The 15,999-nt window shown below is 37.4% G+C and overlaps 1 protein-coding gene across 1 annotated transcript in view; it reads left to right on the plus strand.

Moving 5' to 3' along the window:
* MYO16 (myosin XVI) overlaps positions 1-15,999 on the plus strand; it is a 250,981-nt gene that overhangs the window by 60,980 nt on the left and 174,002 nt on the right. The window contains exons 5-6 of the mRNA XM_010216802.2: positions 558-682; positions 6,032-6,157. Of these exons, the coding sequence (XP_010215104.2) occupies positions 558-682; positions 6,032-6,157 (251 nt within the window). The remainder of the gene's footprint in view (positions 1-557; positions 683-6,031; positions 6,158-15,999) is intronic.

Genomic DNA, 15,999 nt, shown 5'->3' on the forward strand with positions numbered 1-15,999 from the left:
GGTCCGGACCTAGTTGAAAAGCTATTCCTTTATGAAATGACCTAGGTTGTTAGAAAACTGGTGATTTTTAACGTCGGTTGCTTCATTTCCCGATCTCTTCATTAGCAGAGTTGACACATTTTATAAACTGGTCTGGGGGTGAAAAAATGGAGCCAAAAATAATATTCATTAAATAAGAGCTGAAGACTTGGAGTGACTTCCTTCAAGTGCTTAATTATTTCCCATTTGCAGCTATTTTACATTTCACAGTCCCAGTGGATTTAATGATACTACAACTGCTTTACCTACAATTGCTATTGCAAGTGAGTAGTGAATCAGGCACGTGTATTTGGAATTGCTGACTGATATTAAATCATCTATGTAGTAGCTGATAAATAAAGATAGGAGTAAGCTTGTTGGTAGATACAAGCAACAAACATGTTCTATATATGTATAGTGAATTCTGATTAAGCTGTTGATTAATCTTTTACACATCCAGGAAACAAAATCATTCATGTACTGCTTACTGATGAATGAAGTAGCAGAAGGTTTTAGTCTTTCCTTTTTATTTCGTGCAGGTGTAGAACTGAATTCACTGCGCCAAATGAAGATACAGAGAGCTATGACAATGCTTACCGATGTTCGGCAACTCATATCAAGTGGAGGAAATGTGAATCAAAAGAATGATGAAGGAGTTACGCTGGTGAGATGGAATACATAGTAATCAGTTTTAGCCCTGGGTATATGCATGCATGTCAGCTGTTTACCTGTAGGCATATTTGCAAGTGTGGAGAATGCAAGGCAATCCACCAAGATAGAAGGGTCTGCTAAAATGGAAACAAATGTAAGAATGAAAGATTTTGTTCCTCATCAGACCTTTAAGGAATAACTATATTTCATTATCATTTTTAAAAATCTGATGAAGCATCTGTGTTATGGTAACTACTTTTACTTTTAGATCTAATTTTATCTCCAAAAAATGCACTGAATACGCACCTCAAAAATTAATAGCAAGGGAAAGTATTGTGTACTATAATTTAAAACTAGAACAAATGTTTATGATCCCTGATATTCTGTTTAACAGATGTTCTAAAACTTCATTGAGTAATTCTCACAATTCTAAGCTTGTATCTACTGGCTGAGGAAGGAGGTATCCCACATTGATTAAATGTAATTAAGCATCCAACATATCAGTGGACAAAATATTCTGTCTTCAGAATTTGCATATTATTTCTAGTCGCTGGTTCTCATTGTAATTTTTTATGCTTTTTTTCTTCTTTTTTTTCAAGACTGATATTTTTTCGATTGTTGAATCATCTTGGTTTTTTTCATAAGCTGCATACATCTGTGAAATGTTCTCTCTGCATAAGAAAAGTCTTTACTATTGTTATAAATCAGTGAATGATCCTCAGTAGCATTCAAATATTGAATCCTTTCTTTTTGTTCTTTTGCCTATTTTTTTTCTGAAAATACAATAATTAAAAATGCAAATTTTACTGAACCATTGCATTTATGTAGATTTGCATCCAGTGATACTCATCATATTCATCCAATGAATCATTAGCCACATTTTTACTACATTTTTAAAATCTGTGGAGCAGTTAAACTATCAAACTGAAAAAATGAGCAGCCTCATATTTAGGGTTATTGAATCCGGATACTAGATGTCACTATACTGAAAATAATGACTTTTGGGATGGCCAAACTGTAGTTAAAAATAAGTGAATAAATAACAGGAGCAAGAGGTGAGGAAAAAAAGCAATATGGCAATTTTAGTTTATTTCATTAAAACATTGATTTAACTTCAAACTTCCTGGTACACTTAAGCTAAGCTGCTAACTCATCAGTAAAATGCAAGTTGTTTGCATTCTGCTCTTACTGCTATTTTGTCTGAATTGGTTTAGTTAAAGTGAAATAAGAACTTACATAATTATCACTGTATAAAATTTCTTTGGTATTTAGCTGGAGCAGTTGAAATACATGACTGAAATGTATATAGCTGCTACATATATTAGGAAAAAATATTTTGGATACTTTGCTTTTTTGTTGTTTGCTTGGTAGAATGTAGACAGAGGGAATGTTTTTGTGTGAATGGGTTTAGTGTTGAACTTTGATTTCTGAACTTCTTTCACAGTTTTGCAACAAGTAGCTACAGAGTGAATCATTTTGCTTTTGTTGGAGATTTCTATTATGTGAAACTTTTGTCTTACAAACCGGTGGGAAATCCAGAGTTTGTGAGGCTGCTCTGTCTCTATTCATCACTGTGGAGTCAGCCAGTCTGCGATAGCTGTATGTGCATCAAAGGGTTCTGGGAATACGTTTTTGTTGCTCTAAATCTGTCTGTACAGAAACAACAAGAAAAATAACTAGTTTTAAGTAGTAAGCATTTCTGATTGAGTCAAAGTTGATACAGTTCATGGCTGGAATATTCTTATATGTGAAACTTCACCCAAAAGATGAAAGTTGTTACTACAATCCTATTGACTGAAGAGCAATTTCTGTGCTTTCACTCTTTACTGAGTGTAATCAGTTGATTATATTTTACATTCCTTGAATATTCTTCATTTCTGAAGGTGGATTGTAAACCTTATTAAGAACCCTGGCACAAGTAGATTATTTATTTTATAACAATTAGGTGTACCAAAGAGATAAACTTGTCCAAACAAGCTGCATCAAACCCGCTCTCAGTTTGTTCAAGCAACCTGGCACAGAGAGTAATCTGCTGTAAAGCTGGAGAAGGTTCTGCAAGTTCCAAACAGGGAGCAGTGAATTAGAGAATAATGTTAAGTCCTTTTTTTTTTTTTTTTTTTCTTAGCTGGATGCCTATGGTGTTTTGGTATATCTCTGGATCACCTGCATCAGCAGTACAAACATAAAGAACTTTTCTAGTGGTGGCAAACCCTGAGGAGAGTGACACTGAAGTTTGCTTCTTCCTCTTCATATACTTATTCCCCACAACCAGTCTCCTCTTCCTGGAAGATACATTACCTGGGTCCATGTGTAAATTGGGATGAATAAGAACAAAAAGTGATGTCCACAAATAGATATGCACAAATTTCTAGTGAACTTTTTCTAGAAGACATATTTCAGTCATAAGATATGTATTTTTTCTCCTGTGAAGTTTTAAAATAGCAGCTATCAAATCAATGATTTGATAGAAAATATAATTTCTTTTGTTAAAAGCAAAAGGCTGCAGCTAAATCAAATTAGGTGAAATTTTTCTTTATTTGTACACTTGAGATGAGAACATTTATGGTGTACAGAACTAGTACTCCGCACTACCTTTTCCCTCCCTGCACACGTTTCCCATTCCATTTTTGATACAGAATTGCTTCTCTGTGGGAAAACTTTCTACAGTAAAGTTTTGTGAGCTGTGTGTTACATCTTTCTGCATCAGGAATGTTCAAATGAAAACTGAATACTTTGCAGATGCAGCTCAACCAAAAATAGCTGGAAAATAATATCTAGAAGTCATTTTTTTTTTTGAGTTTCCTATCCTGATAGTTACTCTGCAACTACTCAAGACTAGGAACAGGTTTATTGCAAGAGTTTTTTTTGTCACAAGCCACCCATTCCAGTTCTTATAAAACTTGTTACTCTGTTTCTTTAGATAACGTGGCTTCAAGGAAAAAGGACATACAGTTCTGCAGAATATCTCCTACCTCAGTCAGTTTCTCACCTTGTAATCTCAGTCTTCCATTCCTGCAAACTCACTCAGGCCTGTTTTTATTGGCCTTGTGAGAGCTGATTCCTTGTAACAGTAGAATAGCTATTAAATTGTGCTGATTTCCAAATGCAGATTTTGTCCCCTTTGCTCCCAGAAGCAATGGGAATATTTGGAAACATAGCAGAAATCCGTGAGAAAATAAATAGCCCCAACCTGTAAGCTGAATGATTCAGGTCATATGAAATATGTGACTCAACACACTTATTCAAAATAAATATAAACCACTTTCCAAAAAGAACCTAATGCCCTAACAACAAATTTTCCCAGATGTAGATCTTTTTCTTTCATTTTCCTCTTCTACTTGATTTACAACACTAGATCAGGAATTTCTATTGCCCTCTAATGCATGTCTTTCCATATGATTAGTTTGTTTGTTTCTCTTCACAATCTTGTTTGGTTTTATATATTTATATTAGTTTTATATTTATATTACATACGTGACATTTTATATGTATTTATTTTGTGTGTATATATAGCTATTATTTCAATCCTATTTTATAGATACCATCTACAATGTGTTTAATTGCTATTAAGAATGCCAAGCACATGTAGAGCGTTTTTTATCTATATATCAAAAATATATCAAAAATTCTTAATGATAGAATATATTTCTGAGCTTCCTCTTTCCTCTTTTCACTACTCTTGTCCTCACTACTTGATCTTTCATACTGTCCTCCCTGTTCAAGATGACCAGCTACAAGCAAACAGAGCTAACTTTAAGGTTGCCTCTGCTGTAACCTCCCAAGGTTGCTTCATACCTGTTTTTCCATCATTCTGTTAATGTATTTTCCCCCCTCCCTCCTTAGGGAGGCCTTAGTTCTAAAATGGTGTTTACTAACCTAGAGAACCAACTCAAGTTATTAAAGCAATACCATTGAAGTTAATTAGGCAGTATCTAGTGAAGCAAGATAAATAAGAGAAATAGAATCGTAGAATCATAGAATTATAGAATACTTAAGGTTGGAAGGGACCTCTAGAGGTCACCTAGTCCAAGTTTTGGTGTTTCAGTTTGTGGCCATTACCTCTAGTTCTATCTGTGGCCACCAGTGAAAAGAGGCCAGCACCATCCTCCTCACTGCCTCTCTTGACATACTTATATACACTGATTAGATCCCCTCTCAGCCTTCTCTTCTCCAGGCTGAACAGGCCCAGCTCCCTCAGTCTCTCCTCCTAGGGCAGATATTCAAGGCCCCTGACCATCCTTGTAGCCCTGTGCTGGACTCTCTCCAGCAGTTCCACATCCCTCTTGTACTGTGAGGGGCAGAACTGGACACAATACTCCAGATGTGGCCTCACCAGGGCTGAGTAGAGGGGCAGGATCACCTCCCTCGACCTGCTGAAGATGCTCTTATTAATGCACCCCAGGATCCCATTGGCCTTCTTGGCCACAACAGTACACTGCTGCCTCATGGTCAGCTTGTTGTCCACCATGATGCCCAGGTCTTTCTCCGCAGAGCTGCTCTCCAGAAGGTCAGTCCCCAGCCTGTACTGGTGTCTGGGGTTATTCCTCCCCTGGTGCAGGACCTTGCATCTGGCCTTGTTGAATTGCATGAGGTTTTTCACTGCTCAGTTGTCCAGTCTGTCCAGGTCCCTCTGGATGGCAGTGCAGCCTTCTGGGGTATCGGCTACTCCTCCCAGTTTGGTATCATCAGCAAACTTGCTGAGGGAGCACTCTGTGCCTTCATCCAAGTCACTGATGAATAAATTGAACAGGACTGGACCAAGGACTGACCCCTGAGGGACCCCGCTAGCTACAGGCCTCCAACTAGACTCTGCACCGCTGATCACCACCATCTGAGCTCTGCCATCCAGCCAGTTCCTAATCTACCTCACTGTCCACTCATCTAAAATAAAATCACTTTTTGAAAATTGTAAAGGTATTTTCTGTGACAGATTTCTTACTGCAAACCTGCTGTGTTTAGTATGAATGTGTACTAATGTGTTCAATCTGAGGTGTTTGAACAAAAGAAAGTTAGGTCTAGGCCAAGGTCTGCTGAAACTTATGAATATACTTCATTTGTGAAAAAGCTTAATAGATGACTTTTTAAATTGTGTGGAAAATGTCTGGAGTTATCCAAATAAATATCTAGACTGTTTAATGGAAAAATAGATATAAATAAGCTGGCGTTCTTATTTTCTGACAGGTTTGCTTTAGGAATGCTAAAGATTCTGCAGTGGTTTCCTAGAGTGGTGTTTTCAAATGTGTAGATTTTGCATTTTTCATTGTTAAGATTTATAGGGCGAGGCCGGTGGGAAAGCCAACCTGTGTTAGAATCCCTGAAGAATTCTAAGAATTATGTATATTGAACTGCTTTCATATTGCAGCTTCATGTGGCCTGTGCAAATGGATACAAGAATGTGGCATCTTTGATTCTGGATCATGGGGCTGATCCCAATGCTGTGGATAATCATTACTGGACACCCCTGCACTTAGCTGCAAAGTATGGGCAGGTAAAGCTTTTTTTTCTTGCCTTTTTTTTTCTTCCACTTTTTTTTTTTCTATGATTGCATTTTCTAGCAATACTAAATTGTTCAAGTTAGGGAATTCCATTTTTAATGGAATTAAAGTATTCCTTTTTTAACACAAAAATTATAAATATTTCTGCATTATAAGTCTCATGAAATGACAGCACTTGAGAATAAACATGAAGATCTCAACCTGCTACATCTTGTTAACATCAATATATTTTCAACATTTTCTCTTCAGCAAAAATTAAATTTACACTGAAATTTGAAAGGAAGTGAAAGCGTTGGCTTTTTTTTTTTTTTTTTGTATATTCTGATGTCAAAGGCTTGGTTTTAGCTAGATGATTTGTAATATCTGTGATGGAAAGTCCAGGATTCTTGTAATATTGAAAGCACTCTGGACACTGAGCAGTGGATGGATGTGCTGAGCTGGGGTTTTGGGACCACACATAAATGTGGCCTGTGCCCTCTTAACATCCCCCCACTTCACATTTTGTTCACTCTCATTCTTCCAGAGCACCCCAGGCACCTTTGTTACATTCCAGAGATATCCCTGGCTGCTAGTCCAACTCATGCACCTCACACCCCTATCCACCACTTGCAACCTGCCACTTAGCCCCAGCTGCCTTCCTAAAGCTCCTCTGATGCATCCCCACTCAACCCACACCTTCCTGCCCCTGCTTCTGCCAGGCTCCATTGCAGCCCCTAGAAAACTCACCCCTTCCCACCTCCATCCTCCGCACCAGGCACTGGGTCCAGCTTTGGTCCAAGGATGCAGTGCAGAGCATCGTTGCCTTGCTTTCAGCTTTCTTCTGCTCAGGTTCATGCTGGTGGCAATTGTGATATGGATTGGGGTCCACAGCCAGTCAGAAAGGGCTGGGACTAGCTGTCAAACCATTCCCAAGTGTATTGGAATTTTCAAATGTCTATCACTTTGCCTTAGAGAAAACTTTTCTTCTGAAAGTAAATCAAAATGGCAAAGTGTTGATGATCCTTTATATAATTCTGTCTGCTGTCCTTTTTCTTTTTACTTTTCTGTAAATATAAATAAAAATGTTCCTGGATTTTTGGCGAGAGTATGTATTGCATTGTTATATAAGTCTTAATTCCATTTCTGATCTCAGTGGAGATCATGTCATTCATTTACCTGACTATCTATGTGGCAATGGATGAGAATTATGATTTTTAATGGTATCTGTTTCTGGTATCTCAGTTGATCTTTTGGTACTTAGGTGAGTAAGCCTCTGGATTGTGAGATGCAGATGCTTATACAAAGCAGCCTGATAGAATATGTAACTGTGTTGGCTTGTTTACTAATTTATTTTTTCATTTGAGTCTTTCATTTTAGCTGGTTTAAGGAATAATTTTTAAGCTCCCCAACAGGTTAAGTGAAAAGCAAGAGAGAAGTGTATATACGTAGGCAGATGTAGTTAAAGTACTTAATTCATGTATGTTATATTTCAGTTGTCAAACTGTGCATCCTAGGAAAATTGAAAAGTCTTATTTTAAAAGGACTAAAAAAGAACTTTTCTGTGGTTATATATAATGTATATATGTATTTGCAACATCAACTTTAAATGACTTAAATAACTATTTTTTGTCATGGTCAGGTATATTTCTATATCAAACAAACCCAAGGACATAAAAGTTTGTGATTACAAGTGGCTAATGGAAAAAAAAAAGAAAAAAGAAAAACTTTCCTTTTGAAGTACTGCAAGAGCTCAGCCTGCTGTTTTATGAGATGATCCTTTTAGATGACTTTGTTGTAGAGCTGTTTCCCTGTGCATCCTAGATGATGACGGCAGTGATTGCTGTTACCATTCTATCCCCATAGTTCACAGTGAGAAACCAGGGACTAATTGTGCTCAGCATTTTACAAGCACTGCTTGTCTTTGGGTAAGAAGACAAATGATGTAACACATGTCTTTCCTCACTAATAACAACAAAATACCCAGCAAATATGTTCCTTGTGTATTGTTAATGAATAATACAAACTTGGAGCTATGTTATTAACATGATAGATAATTTGCCATCCTTATTTAGAAGATAGATGTGCCTGGCATATGGATTCTGTTTGTAAGAAAAAGTAAGATGTATTTCAGTAGCTATATCAAGAGGGATTCATTAGATATGAGGGAAAATATTCCATCCAGTAGCTACATCATCAGAGTACTTTTAGTGTTTCTGTTCTTAAAATAATAGTTTTGAAACCTCTTTTAGCCTTGCTTTGTATATATATCGTATTTACAATTCCATTTTGAATAATTAGTTATAGACAAATATGAGCAATGCTACAGTTTTGGAAAAAAAACAAGCAGTAGAGGAATAATCTTAGTCAAGATATGACTTGGGAAGGTCTGTTTTAAATAGAAGTATATTTACAAGGAATTGGTTGATATTTAACAAAAATATTAATTTGTTTCCTAGGGAATTTATTAATATAAATTTTGCACTTCGTTTCTTGCAATTCAAAATTGTAAGGCTCTTACAATTTCTTGTAATAAAAATTTGTGCTTGTTTTTGTTTAAAATCTTACATAGATAACACTAGAGTGAGAAATCTGTATCTTCTAGCTAACTAAATAAATCTGTTTAGTTTGATGCACTGCCGTTTGTATTTATAGTGCATCCATTTTAAGGTGTGATAAGCTCCCTTGCAACCTCATATCTAAATGAAACACAATTTTGTTTAAATTTAAGGAGAGAAGCAGATGCCTTTTAAAATGTGAATATAGAGACAGGAACTGTCTTGAATCTTTAACTGTCTTTTTGGTTCATGGTTTTATATATTTTTTAAAAGTTTATGTTTCTTCCACTCCCATTGCACTGAATAAGCATACTGCCCTGAAAGTTCTTTTCTGTTGAATTGTTTTCTTTCCTTCTAGAAATGTATCTGAACAGAACAATAGTAGTTCTTGTCTAGTGTCTATTAGCTTGTCTAATAAGCAATAATCCTTTAACAATTGCCTAGGTGTTCAAAAAAAAAAAATTCTGTGGTGTTTGTATTTAGCAGTTCACTAGCACTGATGCTGAAAGATCTGTAACTAACCCCCATCCCATATATTATTATTAGTATCATTATTCCATAAGTCACAGTGGTTGACAGTTTTCTCATTCTGGTTATAGTGCACCTGCAAAATTCTTCATTGTTCAGCGATATATTTTCAGCCAAAGTAAGGGATGAACAGGCCAAGAGATGGGTAGATTGCCCTTTGGGTGGTGTGTTTCTCCCAGAGGTCAGGCATTGGCCATGGCATAGATGTTTTACTGTTAGACAGCATTGAGTTGCACGAAATGAATCCCACAGAGGAAGTACAGAAAGAGTTAATAATTTGAAGGAGCATCAATCTTACCAAAATCAAAAAAATAAGGATTTCCTCATTAAGGAAAGGAAATTAAGAAATTAAGAAAGGAATAGCCTAAGGTTTAAGAGCCTTATTGATGTGAAATAAAACCTGTAGCTATTTCTATGTATATTTTCAAAAGCAGTTTTATTCTCATCACTGACAGATTTGCTGTCTAAATTGTGCATAAAATTTGTCCAAACCTTAAAAATGTTTATCTATATATATAGGAATTGTTGCATTAGGTCCAGAGTGTGTAAATCCAGTAACATCTTTGTTCCTTGCATAGGAGTACAGGATATTACTACTGAGTCAGAGGACTATATGTACGATATATTGACTATTGACTGGAAGATAAGGCTGCTGAAGCTGCTCACTGAAGATCACTCTCCCTTTTATATGATAAGGCTCTGCTTTGCAGGGACAGATTAGGTTACAGTGTGTGCAGCAAACTAGTTACTGAAATACTACCATCTGCAAACATTAAAAAAACAGTAATAGCAGAATAAAAAAAGGCATATTTTTAAGGGATAGTCTTCTGAGTTTTTAGCACTGTTGTTGTCATTTAACACCCCTCTAACTAGGAGGACTGAAAGCCTATTTTAATGCAAACTGAGATTCTCACATTACACCAAAAATAGATATTATTTAGGTATTAAGGTCAGAGTGGCTCAATACTTTAATAAAATGATGGGGTATACTAACCTCTTCAACACACATGCAAGTCTGCATCAGTTATACACCATAAAAAAAAAAAAAAAAGCTTTTCAGAATAAGGTTATGAAGGCGGCAAAGTCAGATGTCAAGAAGTTAGAATATGCCTAGGGTTGGCTGCATAAATTTAATGGAGCCCTTTGACCATAGCCATGGTGAAGCTGTCGTTGGCAGCAGCTTTGGGCCCGTCCCCTTCGCAGCAGGCTGGGGAGTGCTGATACGTGTGTGATGGTGACGGAGCGTGCACGCACACCGGGGCTCACCCTGTCCACGCTGCAGTCAGCACCAGCTGTAGAAGGGCAGCTTGTGTCTTTTATGCTGAAGCCCTAATCTGAATTTCGGGATGTGTGGCAATCCTTTTCTGAAGAGCTGCCCTGCCAGATGCCTTGCAGGCTGCTGCGAGGAGGAGAGCTCAGGCTTGGCTGCCCCGTGGTGGGAATAGGCTGAGCTCTCACATTTTCCTTGGGTACTTTGGCACAGTGCCCAGGCACAAGCTGTTTCTTTGTTGTTTATCACAGAAATGTCACCTTTCAAGCCAGCTATCAGAGGCGTGCAGGTCAGAGCTGGCTCCTCAGTAGCTTAAACACGGCCTCTCCCAAAATGTCATTCTTGGGGGCATGCTGACTATGTCTAAATTGTTAAACTGCTAAATAAAAAATGGCCAGGGATTAAGCTAGACAACAGTCTGGCTCAGGTCCATGTTGTTTAGACCTCACTCCCTCTACAGGAGATTAAGCTCGTTTGTAGAGATCTCCAAGGCAGAGCCAGGCGAGGAGCTAACAATTAATCAGTGCGGTTAACAAGGGCTACTTAAGCTTGCTCTTTGGTGTCCTCTTTAACAAGATAGACTTAGCTTAGGGCTTGGAGGCTTTAACAGTTTCATGATGTCAAATGCAGATAAGAAAATCCCTGAAAATCCCAAGAATAGCAATTGCACAAGCAAGGGTCTCCCATTAAGCAAAATTAAATTTATTGTAATTTATGAGCTCACACGTACAGTTGTTATTTAGGCATTACATGCATCCTGCATCATTTTCAAAACAAGTGAATAAAATTGTCATCCTGGAAGAATGTTCTCCATTAATGCAATCACCTGGCTTGTTTGGTTGGAGCAAGTAATACCTGTCTAGCTATCTAGTTTCTCCAAATACAGCATTTCTTTCATATCATAAAAGGGACTGCATGTCTGAGAGCAGACCTAGGTACTGCATAGTCTGATGTGTTCATCATTATCCAGGCACAGTAGCCATTTGATACAATAATGGACTGTAGTTTCATTTTATTTTCTCTTAGTGAACTCTGACATCTAGATTGAAATTTCACAGTCATTAGAATATGATTCAACTTAAATAAGATACCTGAACTCCATGTAAAAAGTCATACTTAATCTCATTCAAGTTTGTCCATGGTTGTGACAGTTCCTTTGGATTCGATTTCTGGACTTAAGCAAACACATTCCACAAATGTTTTTGATGAAAAGAAGCATAAGGGTATGCTTGTTCAGCATTTCAAAAGGGATATAGTCACTCAGGGGATACATATTCTCCCTGTCAAGCAGTTGGAATATTTCATTTATGGTCAGAATATCCCCAGAGAATGTTTTATCCAGATACTTCTTACCCTCTTCAGTCTTTTTGTTCTTCTTTGGCATGCATGATGATACTCAGGTAGAAGAACAGCATTTCCCTTCAGATCAAATTACACTCATTTCCCTCAAGCAGAGGGAGCACTTTGGGATTTCTGCCTGTGATTTCTTTCCTTCGTCCTCAATATATTCAAGAGATTTCTATAAATCTTTCAAATGCTAATTGTGGATGCAAAATATTAAAGCAAGAGAAGCTAGATTCGCACAATACCAACTGATAAGAAAATAGATTTACAAGCCTGAGCTTCATAAACAGACTAGGGGCAACCTCAGTTCACAAAAACAGCTTTCAGTATTTGTATTTATGTTACTAAAGCTGAGGTGTTCATAGACTGCATTATATATTCTGCTCAATCGTTGCAGTACCTTATTGATCAATATAAATTTAATTTTCTGTGAAATGCCAACTACAGTATCTTTCTGTCATATACATCTGTGTGTTTATATGAAAATACCAGAAGTGTATGTGAAAAACGAAGTTAATAAGACAGTACAGACACAAATTTCAGGAAATGGCAAATTTAACACTTTTCTGTGTGGTATTGGTATAGAACATGGATGCATGTGAATCACAAACATCTTTAATCATCATCATCCTCATACTGTATTTTTGCCCGCCTTGTTTTTTTTTTAATTTTAATTTCCTGGGGAGATTAAAAAAGTAGAAATGTCGGTTATCAGTCTTACAACTACGAGTCTCAGCTGCTGAAGAAAAACTTTTAATTGACCTTAGTCACTTCTTTATACAGTTGAAAACATATAACATTGTCCTTCTTTATGTGAACTATTCCAGAGATAGAGGAGAGTATATAGGTAGGCAGCATATGCTAAACATACTGACAGGGACCGTTACAAGCTCTCTATATAAACAGACACAGACATTTTAGTTAATTCCTCCCACATGTAACCTTACTTGTTCAGTTTTCTGTGATCTGTTCCATTCTTCCCTTTCTAGTAGTTCCCTTTTAACAGTACTGGTCTATTCATTTACCTGGCTTCATATCCCTTTCTTAGCCTTCTTATCCCAATCCTTATTTCTTGCAGAGCCAGGTTCTGTCCTGCTTCTCTCCCTGGTTCTCATCTCTGTTTTCTCACTTCTGTATTTTGGCTTCAGGCCAAGCTCCCTGCCCTTCTGTTAAGCTTATCCCTTATTTCCACGTAGTCAAAATCCTGTCCTCCCCTGTTGAATCTCAGTGGGCTGTTTTCTTCATCATGTCACTCTCCTCTTTTATTTTCTTTGTCTGCCTCTACCTATGTCCTGGTTCCTTGCCAAATCTTTCTTATTCTTCCCTTTTACTTCACTTCTTTCATGTTGTTACTCCCAAACCCCAGCATTTTATCCATGCTGTGTTCTATTTTTTCCCTCTACTTTTTCTTTCCCACTGCTAGTCTCATTCCTCTGACCTCCTTTTTTCAATCTGTTCCACTTTACTGACTGCAGGTCATTAAACTCCTCTCTCCTCTGCACTCAGATAGGAAAAAAATGTTTACCTCCTCTCTTCTGTATTAGGAAGGGAGATCTGCAATAAGTTTTAGATGTGGCAGCAAGCGGTGGCAGATGTGATGCTAATGAAGAAGCTCAGTAGGGAGTTTTAACTCAAGAAGAATTGAGGTGTGCGTGCCAGGAGGGAAAAGGAACTTGACCCAAGAAAGTGGTAATGGCACCAAGAAAAGGAGAAAAGAAGACAGTTAGGGGAATAGGTGGAAGTACCTGTAGAGAGCTAGGAGACTCAGATATAGGTAATGGAAAGAGAGGGCTTGGGGTGGAGTGGGAGAAATGAACAAAAATTTGAAGGTGATCCGATCATGAAAGGTGGTAGGAAGTGTCTGACTTCAAAACTGAAAAAAGGTATGGAGAAAAAACGTTGCATTTGGTAGGAAAGAAGAGTGAGGGATAGAAGGAATTTACTGTTGTGGGGGCATGTAAATTAGATGATACATATTCATTGCTGTGCACACCAGTCCATTAGCATAAAACCTCCAGGTCTCTGAATTTGCAGCTTTAGCAGTTATCTCCCCAGTGGTAGAAAAGAGGGAAAATGGTGTAAGTAGTGGCCCTGCGGCTTGGATAGTAATTCAAGAGTACAAAGCTCAGCCAGAGCCCACAGCTTATCCTTTGCAGGTGCTGGCACAGATGTAGCATCCTGTGTGCTGCTTCAGAAGAAAGTACTAAACCAGAAAGGAGAGGAAGAGGGACACTTTTCAGGAGTGTTGATCCTGCTCTCCAGCTATGTCACTAGCAACAAGACTAATATGTGGCTTGAGAGCAGCTTGGAGCTGCCTTTGCAGCCTCAAGTGTATAGGGAGATTCCTGAGGAATATCAATCACTAGTGTTCATCGCTGTATTCCCTGTGCTGCTGCTGTCGTCTGTCTCTTATCTGTGGCAACAGGCCTCACATTCTGTCAGCTAGCCAACATTTGTACACCTAAGCTTGTGGCTTATTGAAACTGTGCTTGGCTTTCTTAGCTAAACCTTTGTATGGGGTGGAACTTACTCCCCCACCTTCAATTTTGGTAGGAGGAAAGTGTAGTTGAAGTCCATGTGATGTGCCTCTGGCATTTAACTTATTTATGCAGGTTTTTTCCCCTTATGGCTTTTTAATTTATTTCAGTACTGCACCCCCTGTTTCATTACCTTTAAAGAGCTGTTCAGCTCCACTCCCCCTCCTTTCAATATTTTCCTTGTTCATATATGTGTATATATGTTTCTAGCTCTTCAGATCATAAGCATTATTGTCATTAATGTAAATCACATTTCATATCCTTCTAACATTTCTTTTGAAGACTAAAGCTTAAGCACGCATCAGGAAGACTGTATTTTTAACTAGTAAGGGGTCTTTACCCCCAATCTTTGTTAAAAGGTGAAGTAGAGTTTGTGTGTTTAGTGCCTGCCCTTATCTACATTATTGGAGGATGTTTATGTGATCCTTCCATGAATGCACATACCAGTGTGAGTTATGACACATGGGTGCAAGGAAATCTACATACTGGCACAGAGTTGTCTTTTTTACAATGAAAGGAAGACACTTGCTGTATGAAGCCCTCTCACAAGCTCAGGTCAGTGTTCACTATACTTAAAATGCTATGGTATAATGAGTCCAACCAGAAACAAATTGATAACTCTATCAATTGATAATGATAATTCCACCAAAGCTCCTTCATATGGAGCTTTTTCCAAGGCTAATCCCTAGTTGAATTTTTCATGCAGATGACAGAAAAAGCCTTCAATGCTTTTTTTTTCAGAAAATGGCTTCTCTGTTTCCCTCTGCCTCTGACTATATTGCAGTTTTTGAAAGACTTTTTATTTATGGCAAATAAAATGTTGAATGTTCTTGACTAAGTTTATGCACCAATCTGATCTCCAAAGCAGAACAATAAAATGCCAAGTTGACTTCCCCAAAAGAATAACTCAGATCATAGGCATCTTCATAAATTTTGATTAAACTCAGGAAAACAGTGTTTTTAATGACTTGCTATTATGGGAAAAATAGTTTTGGTTTTACTAATAGGTTGTTTTTACTGTAGTAGTCTGTTTGCACTTCTGAACATATTTTCAGTCTTGTTTAGCTCAACACGCAATTTTTTGTTTAATCTGGTCCGTGTTAAGATTTGATTGATATAATCCTTCTTAGTAAGTTTTCATTAAGAATTTCCTGTGTCTGCAAATACTCAAATTTTAAATTGTTTGCTAGAAGATTGATTCAGATGGAGGAGAAATGGTCTCCTTTAGAAGAATCATAGATGACCTCTGCTATGGTAAGGTACATGTGATGATGCTGCAAAAGAATTTAGGGAAGTTAAATTTGATAAGTTAGAACTTTATAATAGTAGAGTGCAATCACTGTTGAAATACTACAATACTTAATATTTTGTTTCCCCTGACACTGGTCACTTTTAAATAAAAGGCCTGTGTAACCAGTATAACAATGAGGATATTTGAGGAAAATAAAATTTTGGAGGCTCACATGTTTCCAACTATGCTATTTTTCTATTGGAAATGATATTGAGTGTAACTTTACTGTTTCTTTTATCACATCAGATTTTGATAGTTTCCTAAAATGGAAAGCTAAGCCGAGGATGATAGTGAAAATAGATGAGTACATAGCAAGTAGTATGAGAGGACA

This window comes from Tinamus guttatus, unplaced genomic scaffold (genome assembly GCF_059628265.1).
Source record: "Tinamus guttatus ecotype Peru unplaced genomic scaffold, ASM5962826v1 Tinamus_guttatus_pri_ptg000047l, whole genome shotgun sequence".
Classification (NCBI taxonomy): domain Eukaryota; kingdom Metazoa; phylum Chordata; class Aves; order Tinamiformes; family Tinamidae; genus Tinamus; species Tinamus guttatus.